The sequence below is a fragment of the Trachinotus anak genome, unplaced genomic scaffold (genome assembly GCF_046630095.1).
Source record: "Trachinotus anak isolate AG129_WGS33_773 ecotype Australia unplaced genomic scaffold, CSIRO_AGI_Tana_v1 ptg000007l, whole genome shotgun sequence".
Lineage (NCBI taxonomy): Eukaryota > Metazoa > Chordata > Actinopteri > Carangiformes > Carangidae > Trachinotus > Trachinotus anak.
In genome coordinates this window covers 4,464,008-4,475,738 of record NW_027273858.1, presented here as the reverse complement: position 1 = coordinate 4,475,738, position 11,731 = coordinate 4,464,008, and the positions used below count along the sequence as shown (strand labels likewise).

Genomic DNA, 11,731 nt, shown 5'->3' with positions numbered 1-11,731 from the left:
CTGGACTGCCTATGGTCAAATCCTCAAAACATCAGAATATCTTTCTTATTTTGTCTCTCACTCAGCACAGTCTCTGTCTGGGATCCACAATAGTTTAATCTTTATTTATCTCAACTCCAAAACGTAACAGACTTGTATTAGAGGCAGGTCTTTATGTCTGACTCCCTCTGCTTGGTATGTAGAATTGCTCATAGAGGTATTTTAGTACGAAGCCTCGTTTTCAGTCGCTCCTGTATGCCGTGTAAAGTTACTGCGTTATGTGTTTTCTTAACAGGGGTTTTATTGCTGTACTGCAGTAGGTGTTGCAACATCTGTTGACAATAAAATATAGAATACCACCATCATTACTCTTTAACTATTGTGTCTTAACTTATAGAAAGAAAAACTTACTGTCTGTTGTGAACCTGCATTTCTTCCCTTTGACCAAATGTATTCACTGTAGTTGTAGACATTTTCACTGTTCTCATTAGGTACATTCCCTTTCTCTGTTTCAAAATACAGTAAGTACTACAACTGACTAAATGAACTGTGGCTATTTTAAAATGTCATACAAATGCAGTGAAAATGAACTGAATAAGTTACTGATTTCAACTTTAAAGTATGTGTCTTTATCTTGCATCGTTGTCATATCCAGTAAGTGTTTCTGAATCGAAGCCATAACACAAGAATTACTGAGTGGTGCCAGATTGTGAGATGTAAGCACATGTAGCTTCCTGAAAAGGACCATCTTGTAATTTCTAGCAGTTTCGTCCATAATTCAAGTTGTCTTTATGTGCTGCTCTTAGAGGAAAAGCGTCTTGCTGTTTGTTTTTAGTGTTGTTGTAAACTCCAGATTCAGGATGGATCCTCTGCGAGGCTGCTGTGGTTTAAGACCTCGTCCTTGGCTGGGGCTTGGGTTTATACAAGGATGGAATATTCAGTATCCGGCGCTGCTCTGTGACCTGCTGCAGCGCTACAAGAGAATTCACAAACACTCAGGCTGTAAACCTTACCTGCCCTCCTGTTCTCGTTCACTTATTCCTCTTTTTTCCTCTGTCATTTTTTCCTATGTGTACTTTTTTAGTTCTTCTTGTTTTCCCCTCCACCTACCTTGCTTTGTCTTTCTGTTACACTGTGAAACTGTGGGCTTTGGATGATTTATTGTCCATATTTAGTAAAGCCTGTCAAAGGCCTGCATATGGGTTTGATTACCAGTGAATTTCATTTTCTACATTGGCACGATACAGAATTTCGTCAAGCTGTTGCAATGTCAATAAACATGCTTTTTGTTTTTCCTTTTTGAACCATTCCAGATGAAAATCACCACTCATATTCTCACCCAATAAAAAAGAAAAAAAAAAATCATAGTACTCCATCACAGTGATGCAAACGTTATTTAAAAACACGTTAAAAGCTCTGACATTATAATGACAATTACATTTGGTCCTCTCGTCACAATTTTAACATGTCTGGTGGAAGTCTGGCTTTTGTTCACGACTGCCAGGCGATAATTTTCCTATCTGTAGTCTGAACTACCTCAGGTACATGTCATCCATCCTGACACTTTAATGGCCCCAAAAGCATGCATATTATTCCTTGGTGATAACTTAAAAAAACCTTGTGGCCTTAATGTTTTTCTTTAATCACATTAGCTTGTAAAATTTACATTATCCTTAGGAGCCCTTAAGTTCCTGGACCTAAGGGCCCCTATGAAACTCATGCACATCCTGTTGTGTATGTTGAAAAAATCATCAGATTTCTGCTTGGAAAATATATTGGGATTTTTTTCCCTTTGTGTTGTGGTGGAGCTTGATGGTCATCACACACTTTTCTGTAACCTAAAGGTCACAATTCTTAACCACAGCCAATTACTGTCCATCAGCAAATGTGTGCCTTTTTAAAAAATAGCCAACCTCTCTCTGGTCACAATGAATAACAGAGCTGAAATAAATGCAAATGAAAAGCTCAGTAGATTCTATGACAGTAGTGACTGGCAAGGCCTGATATTTATTTATTTATTTTCACAATGTTCTTTTTGTTGTTGATATTTTTTCTTGAATATTACGTCTGTAATGCCAGTTGTATTTAAACTGAAATGTCATGATGTTTTGGCCACTGTCAAAGTATGTCACGTATGCTGATTAATGTCAATCCAAAGAGAAAGATTAACATCTGAATGAAAGAGAGGGATACAAAGCTAAACTTAGAGTTGCATTACTGCACTAAAAATCTTAAAATATTTTGTATTCACCCTCAATAGTATTTGATCTCATATCTTCTCCACAACAAGGCTAAATCTACTACTTTGCTCGATTCATTCATTTATGAATGAATTCTCAAATCTTCTTTCATCTGTTGACAAGATCATTATTTAAGGTGATTTTAACGTCCATATCAATAATCCCTCTATTTCTAAGTCTTGCATCTTTAATGAGTGCTCTGCAGCTGGGTTTTCAACTCTGTTCTCAGATTTGTTTAAGACTAGCTCCAGTTGTCACCCTGTTCCCTTGGATAAATGAATCCATCCAACGCCGTAGGGGGAATATAGAGAGGCTGAGCGGAGACGGATAAAAACAAACCTTCATGTTTATTAACTTCATCAACTCATTAAAAATATGAGCCTGGCAGAGTTCTTTGGTCTAATTCACAATAAAAAGCATAGCCTTAGTTTTTTGTGACTTATTCTTTATTCCCGGGCCACCTCCTCAAATCACTTTGATAAGTGTATACATTTCTTTGTAAGATCACATTTCAAACTTGGAGTTGATCACTTTAATCACGTTACCATCTTGTACTGTCTGAATTCAACCCCAGCATGAAATCTGGAATATAGTCTCTCATATGTCTCATATCTCTCTCTTAAATGCTACAGTTGGGCTGTTCTTGCCTTCCTTTATTGGGATATATGAATATAGAATTGATAAAAAAAAATAATAATAATTACATACAAAACCCTGCATGGCCAAGCCTCTGCTTATATAGATGTTGAAATGTTGAGCCCTCATTCTTGTGGCTGGCCAACACCTTCTATCTGTTTCTATTTTAAATCCAGAGGTGACCCTGTTTTTGAGGTTCTAGCTCCTAAACTTTGGAAGCACCTTCCCCTTTTCATCAGATCTGCTGAATCTGTTTGTTTTAAAAGGCTGCTGAAAACTCATTACTGTAAGTTAGCCTTTATTATAATTACACTGTTTGCCCTCAGTTTTGTTTTGTGCTTTAATTAATATGTATGTGTATGAGTTTGTGGATGGATGGATGAACGGATGTAGGCAGGCAGGCAGGCGGGTAAACTTGTCCTTGGAATGTGTGTATCCTATATGTGAAGCACTATATAACAGTGTGTTTCAAAAAGTGTTGTATAAAAAACACAAAATAAAAGTAAAATGATTAAATACAGATGCGTGAAATCTGTTTTTCAACAGAATACTTATATTTATCTGAGCATCGATAAGCTGTTCTCTCACACTATAGTTCACTGAGCTCTCACTGATATTTATTTGTGTTTCTGTGTGTGTGTGTGTGTGTCTGTGTGTGTGGGCCCCTGAGAAAATGGCTAGACAGGACTGTCATGGGAAATCACCTCGCAAAGAGTTGGGGGAAGACAATACCTGCAGCAAGGGCCCACCAGACACACACACACAACCTACACACACACACACACACACACACACACACACACACAATGACAAAAATGTGTCTTTGTAAAAACTTTGTCTGTGTTGAATGCTAATGCTGTTATTCTTTCTCTCTTATTCATCTTTCTCTTTCTGCCTCTATCTTCTTTCTTGTGTTGTTCCAGATGTGACTCAGAGAACCGTTACCTTGGTAACCCTCTCCGAGGAACATGTTATTGTAAGTATCCTGCCTGCGACCCTTACAGCTGAGTCTCCCTCACCTCCCTGACACACACACACACACACACACACACACACACACACACACACACACACACAGTACAAAAGTATGTCCCTGCATTCACCCTGTTCCTGACTTTAAGTGGCTAATGTTTCCCTCTATGAAATAACAAACTCAAATGACGTGACCTCTTCATTTGGACCTTATTGACAGAAATGGACCCACGGGCACAAAAATCAGGAGCTAGAACATGTGTGTGGCTGAAGTGATTTTCCACCCAAATCTATCTTTTAAATATTGAGATGTTTCTGTGTACGATTTGGAAAAAAACAAAAAAAAAAACAAAAAAAAACTCCAAAGAAACTTTTCAAAACATTCCTGCAGCATAATACAGTTCCCTGCTGTCAGACTGTTTACAAAAGTAAGTGTGTAACAGACAGTTACAGTTAAACCAAAATATGTTTACAAAAGGCTGTCAGTACAACTTGGAATCTTCAAGGTGGGCATGGCACAAAATCAGGGTATTTAAGTGTATTTTGGTGAAACAATGACTGTTTAGAACACAGTCACGCAGTGACAGGGCTACATGGTGCCTCAGCCTGGCTCGACTCTCAGAATAAAGATAGCAAGATACTTTACAGTAGTTTCCAATCTATGTCGAAGCTCAAGAAATCAATGGGCGTCCCAGGACCAGTTAGCAGCACCGGAGCTGTTGGCTTCATGCTGTACTGAGCTCAGATAGCTGTGAGAATTCTGAGTTGTACGGCAGCACATTTAGATACATAAAGCACTCATGCAACCTAACATCAACCCATATGACCATTTTGCTAAATGACTGTAAACATTTTCTGATCTGAAATCTCCAGAGTTAAGTTTTGCACACAGCCTGTATTCAGAGACTGAATGAGATGTCAGGACTTCTGTAACTTTGTGATGTCACAACAAAACAGTCACTGCTGTGTTTACCTGAAATCTGCTATATTTTTATTCGATAATTCAGAAAACAGTCAGCCAATCCGAAGAGAGTTTGGAGTCTCTCTTCTGATTGAGAGCTCCAGAGAGAATCCTGAGAGAGGAGATGTAAAACTACAATGAGATGGCTTTTGGTATTTTAAACCACAAATATACATTATCTTCTTAAGGGTATCAACACTTTAAATAAAACATCTGAAACATGTAATATATGAGACTTTTAACGAAATGAATATCCAAGGTACATAGGAGACTGGATGCTAATTATATTCTCATGTGTTTAAGCCACATTTCTGTTAAAGTACTCCCCGCCAGCCACTGCACTCCCCTTCCTAAGAGGTCTTGCTGCACTAATAACAATGTCATGCCACTTCTGCCCTTGATTCACTTGAGAGAGGAAACACTGCAACACGGTGTGACCACAGAAGGTTGCTTGTTGTCATTATTCTGTTTAGAACCGGATAAAGGTCTAAGATGGTAAAACAGTTATTTCTGAGACACGTTCAGGAGGGTGAAACCCAAGTTAACATGTCAAGAGAAGATAAAAAATAAAAATAAAAAAGAAAAAGTTAACTGCTGGCTACAAAGATTATCCTAATTTTGAAAGAGAAGATGGATAAAGAGAGAGAAAGAAGAACGTGTCCCTGTCCAGGACTGTGATTTCCTGTTTCCAGATGCTGGCAGGGATCACACTGACTTAGCTCATTTGCAACAAATTGCCGGTTTTCCTTTTAAAGGGCAGACGGAGGAGGAGAGCTGTAGTCAAAACAGATGTTTTGTGGCGAACAAGCACATGTTCACTCACTCTGCATCTCTCTCACACACACACTCACACACACTTGTACACAAATACATACGCCCATTCAGCCTATGAACTGCCATCACCAGTTTTAGTATCATAACACACTAGAATAAGGTTCAAGTTCTGTCAATGTCAATAGCCCTCTCGCTTGAGTCGGACTATCATTGTTTCAATGAGGGAGGCTCGAAAGGATGCAGCAATCAGAGGAGTCATGCTGCAGATTGCACGGTCACCTCAAATATGCCTTTGATCATACAAATAACTTCTGTTCAAGAAGAATTTTTGATTATAAAGCAGGTCTAGGTTCTATATTAGTGCTGTCAAAGTCTCAAAGCGTTCAGTCCACAGAGAAATGCACACTGTTTGTATTCAGAAACTGAGCCTTAAAACCAGCTATCAGGTCTTCTGTGACTTTGTGATGTTACAACAAAGCAGTCACTGCACTCAGCCATGCGCCAAGCCTAGCCCACTCGAACCCACTGTCCAACCTTGCAGGATTTGCTTTACCTGAAATCTGCTATTTTTTCCTACTTGACCACTCAGAAAACAGTAAGTCAATCAGTGGAAAGGCTCAGAGCCTTTCTCCTGTTGTTACTGGAGCTCTAGAGAGAAGCCTGAGAGAGGAGATGTAAAACTACATTGAGATGGTTTTTGGTTGAAGTATATCTTCATATGGATATCAGCACTTCATATAAAACATTGGAAAATTGTAAATATATGACCTTTAATAAATGATAATGAATTCATTCTATGGCAGAGAACACAAATCTGCTCTGTTAAGATCAGCGCTCAGTTAAAGAAATCATATTTGGTATTTTAATGGTCTGTAACCATAAGTACCCTCCTGTTCGTGGATTATGTGGTTTCACTGTCTGTTGGCTTCTGGACAGAGGTTTGAAGGCACTAGATGGCACCAATGCAATGCCCGTGCCCAGTGTTGTGAAGGGTCTTAGACAGTGCACATGCATACAGTCAGATATAGAAACACAGATGCACGTGTTTTAATGGTTTGTCTAAGGGTGCTTGGTTCCTCAATGTCACTATGACTACAGCTGAGGTGGTGTGTGTGTGTGTGTGTGTGTGTGTGCGTGCGCGCGCTAATGTGACGTTATCTTTTCTGCTGTCTGTGAAATGGGGTTAGCTTTGTTTGAATAAGAGCAAACACACTTAGAGGATCACACATGAATGCACAGCACTCCTTTCTCTCACTCACACACACACACACACACACACACACAAACAATGAGTGTGTATAAATTGCAGATTTAAAAGCCATCCATTTCCTTGTACTTTAAGGAAAGCAGCCTCAATTGCAGTTGAGGTCAATATTAGCCTTAAATGTCATTGGAAGGAAAAAAAAAGCTTTATCTCCATCACATAAAATGACATGCAGAGTATATGAGAGGCAGCCGGGTTCTCCCTGGAGATTCAAACAGGTTTACAGTAGAAGTCTGAGAAATCTCCACTACCTGTAGATTCTTTTTAGGCCAAGGACGACTTCACTAAAATTATACTCCCAAACCACCTTACTCTCCAAGCATCTCCAAAACCAAGTGGACTGTCAGACTGTCAGTAGTCTTGTGACAAGCTTTCATATGAGATGATTTAATATTGAAAACAGCACATATACACTGCTTATTCGCAGACAGCTTGAGAAATACTTAATTTAAAGCTTATTTTAACAAATTTATTAGCAGATAACAAGGGGTTGCTTACAGACCACTCTGAGAAAGGCTGGTCAATGTGGATAGTTCAGGATCGTCCATCTAAGCTCCCATGGAGTTGTTCACAAAGTGCAGGACAGACTACATTAAAACATAACAACACAGCTCCTTTATCCCCAGTCCTTGGAGGACATATCTGATGTTTTCTTTGCAGTTTTGAGAATCCCAGAATCTGGTACATGCTGATCACTAAGGTTGTCTGTAGACCATCTTGCATGTCCAGCCGACCAAGGTATAGTGAATAGAATGCATCCTTTAAAGGAGGTTGACTCTTTGGAAGTTTTATGCTTGAAGTGCTTATAGGCAGTATGTTATTAAGGGATCCAATCCTTGCTTTGCCTTACCAGCAAAGCCACTAACTGCTTTAGGTGCAGGATTTCTCCAGGGTCAGCCCACACACCTGTAGTCCTGTTATGGGTACACTTTTTTGGGCAGCATAGTTTGAAAGATCTAGCTACTTGTCATTGTGGCCAGGGATGGCAACCTGTGATGACAGTATGACGGCTGCTCTGTAGACTGTCTTAGTTTGGGAGGGGGAGGTGGTTCAGTTGACTGAACTTCCACAGCTTCTAGGAGATGGTCCCTGAAGTAACACAGCCATATTCGGTGTATATGGTATGACACTTAAAAGAATATTTCACTGCTGCCTCTTCAGACTGCAGCACGGCTGGATTTATTCCATCCATGTAGCAGCATCTGACTGCTTGTCTGCTTCAGAGAGCACGAACCCTGACACAAAACACTTACAGGGCATCAGAAATCCAGGAACAGAGGTTAAGCATTTGCCACAAACTCTGCAAAGGTGAATAGAAAGCTATTATCTAAACCAAACAACTACTCAAGGTTGAACAGCTGAATATCATACGTCCAGCCCCCTCGGCATCTGCTCTGAATCAAATTGTTTAGTAGTCTACCTCTCTCTCTTTCTCTTTCTCACCCTCTCTCTGCCTCTCTTTTCACTCTAACCAATTTGTATACAGGTGCTCTTTCACAGTCACATGTGAGCAGACTTATTGAACACAAACTGAAGTAGGTAGTCAGGAGCTTCAGATGTTTCAGAACAAAAGACAAAAGACAAAAGATCATATCGCAATCTTTTCAGGTAGAATCACAATCCACAATCTGAATCATGATCTTTATCCTGTTTCCGCTTTGGTTTTATTTGGTATTTATTTGGTTTTTATTTATGAGGTGACATATGTAAGTGTTTTAATTAGAAAGTTCTGTTGCTGCCCCAGCTTGTCCTGCCTCCTGTCTCTTGTCCCAAGGACAGAGACAGAGCAGACGGAGCAGAACAAGGACTGCCATCCCCAGCTACAGTTAGGGGGCTAGCTGTTTAACACTTTACAATAGGCTGGTTAGAAGCAACTGAACTTTTGAAATTAGATATCTAAATGTAGCAGCTTTTAATGATGCAATCAGTACGATTCGTTTGAAAAAATACGCCAAAGTAAGATCGACCACGAAAATAAGACTGTCAGAGCACCCGCTCCTAGTCACATGCTCAGGTTAGCAGAATGAGGCTCAGGCATACATTGCTTTTATTCATTGCCCTATAAACAGTTCTTCTCTGCAGGATGATTTCGTTGTTTCGTTTGGCCTCTCTTTGGGATTGGTTGATAAAAATAGGAAGAAAAGAAAATGTCGGTTTCATGATTGATTTTAGACCTTAAATGATTAATTAACAACTGACAGCTCTCTGTAATTGAACAAAAATACAGAATGAAGTCACATCACAGGCAAAAACTTGCTATTCACAATAGTATAAAACGTGTGGTGAAGCAGCAGCCAGAAACTCATTTTGATGAAATGTTTTCATCAGACTGATAAATGTGAGCATCCAGCTATTGACAGCGGTGCTCCAGAGAGTGTAGAGAGTGATGCTTTGGTTGAGTTAACACTGTCATATTGAACCACCAGTCAATTGATGAAAAGCAACTTCGCTGTTTAATGAGTTTGCCCCCAGTCAGACTCGCATTTATGAGCAGGCATCACCGGGACAGCGTTTTAATACACCACTGTCAGAGTCCATCACAGTCAGCTACAAGGGACGGCTAATTAGGAATGGCCACCAAGTGTCCCACCACTTCTACCAGGGGGACCAGCAGTCAGTTGAATTACCAGCTAACACCAGTCAGGCCATAGTCAGAGCTGCTTGCTGCCCTCAGGCCTGCTGGGAAAGCTTAGTCAGGCCGAAGAAAACTGGCTCCAATATTTACTGACGGCCTCACAATCCCAATTAAAGGACAATTAGTTATTGGCAGCACGAAATCAAGAAAAAAAAAGACTGAATAATAATAATGTCACATCCAAAATCTGAGTAGCAGAGAATTGAAGAGGGATGATTTGTTTATGTCCAGTTTCTACTTGATATGATTAGAGTTCTTGTAGCAGTGAAATTACATCAAAGACAAGTTTAATATAAGTTAGTGAATCCTGTAGCCAGTCCAGACCTCACAGTGGTTTCATGGCAGTGATCAGCAGTCGACATCTTTCCTGGGCAAAGGCCGTTCGTTAGACCACGCTCTGGCTTCAGTCCAGGATACTGCAGTATTTGTTGACAGGCAGTCTGTGTGGACGCCTGTCTAACGTGGATTCATTGGTCCTAACAGGCTTTTTTTAGCAATCCAATAGTTCCCTTTGACAGACTATGAAGTTTTCTGACTGATTTTAGATCAGTTTGAGTAACTTTCAATAAGAGTTTGATGCACAGCATGCAAAATACACAGACCAGAAGAAGTGAACATACTGACTGTGCACAAATTATAATCTTTGTAATGCAGTACTGTAACTAAACCTACATTTGTCAAGTTTAAGTTCACTTTTTATTGAGACTGTTGATACTACTCTGCTGTCATTACAACATTATTTATAATCATTAACAATTATTTTAATGACAAGTTTACAGATATATAAGCTTAAAGGGCAGTTAAAGCTCAAAATGTTCTTTCCAAGGGTTTATATTTTCGGTTTTCGGCCGAAAGACCTAAATCACCGAAACAACACGGCCGAAACTTGTGATCACGCGGCAGACAGCGCGTCCAGCACGCGGGAAACGGGATAAGAGCCAGCATGTCTGCGGTGTGGACTTATTTCACTATCTCAGAGAAAGACCCATGAAAAGCAATTTGCAAAACATGCAATGCTGAAATTTCAAGAGGGGGTGCATCTGCAAAAAGTTTCTCCATGTCGGGTTTAATTTATCACCTGAAAATATGATTGACATAATCATTTCTTTCGGTGTTTCGGTTTTCGGCCTTGGTTTCCTCATTTTTCGTTTTCCAAGAATTTTCATTTCGGTGCATCCCTAGTTATTTCATTTCCCGTTGTATTACAGTATACATTTATGTTGTGACAGATATGTGTGTGATACTGTAGTATAACATTAAAGCTATAAAATATATAATATATAAAATATATACAAAATATACATACATTTATTGTTTCTTGTCTTGGATGTTGAATATTTTCCTTCCATGTGTCCCACAATGATCTGTTTAATCGCACTGTAGCTTGGTAAATTCATCACCCTTTGGTGGATTAACTACTCATTGCACCACAGAGCAGATCAGCCTGTTCATTTATTTATTTATTTATTTATATTTTTTAAGTTATTTTATAGTGTAGAGTGACAGGAAATGGGACAGAGAGAAGGGGAATGTCATGCAGCAAACAGTCCCATGTGGTATGCGTTCTGACCACTCAGCCATCAGGTCGTCCAGCCTGTTCTTTTTTGGTGTAGTGAGGAGTGGGGGTGGGATTACAACATTTTCATGTTAAATAAATTTCTATTTCTTTTCTTTTCATATTTGCTGTTTTTCCAGAAGTCTTCACCTGATGTGTGTGTGTGCGACCGTACTTCTGTTACACCCTCCCTGCCACCCCTCAAAATGTATTGATGAGCATTTTGTGGTATTAGAATTGGTAAATAATCTCCAGTTGAGACATTGGTGATCATGATCATTATGGCTGCCCACCCCTCAGATCATTGTTGATGAATGTTGAGTTTCTTATAAATCGAGGTCCCCTGATCTCATGCATACATTATCTCCAGGTTACCTTGACCTCCAATCACATCAGACACTGAATCAGTCTTGTCCTTGTGTTTACTCCCCCTGCTCTAACCTGTTCTCTCAGCGAGGTGGTGCTGTAATGTCTTGGGGTGTGCTCCGTCAGGCGGGTGTTGCAAATGGGAAATAATGAGTTGTTAACAAGCATTAAATGAAAACACAATGAGAGATTCTGACAAACTGACATTGTAGGCGAGTTCACGCTTGTTTTGGATTTCTATTCGAAGCAGACTGCTGGAATATCTGATTATGTTCCGGATGACGGCTTTCTCCTCTGTCTCCTTATTCCCCATCACAGTGTTTTGTTTCATATTGGCTGAATCAGCTTA

The 11,731-nt window shown here is 39.7% G+C and overlaps 1 protein-coding gene across 3 annotated transcripts in view; it reads left to right on the top strand.

The window, feature by feature from the left end:
• The window catches only part of atrnl1a (attractin-like 1a), a 249,853-nt gene that overhangs the window by 110,109 nt on the left and 128,013 nt on the right, over positions 1–11,731 (top strand). For all 3 annotated transcript variants that reach the window (XM_071479994.1, XM_071479995.1, XM_071479996.1), the window contains exon 22: positions 3,779–3,831. In XM_071479994.1, the coding sequence (XP_071336095.1) occupies positions 3,779–3,831 (53 nt within the window). The remainder of the gene's footprint in view (positions 1–3,778; positions 3,832–11,731) is intronic.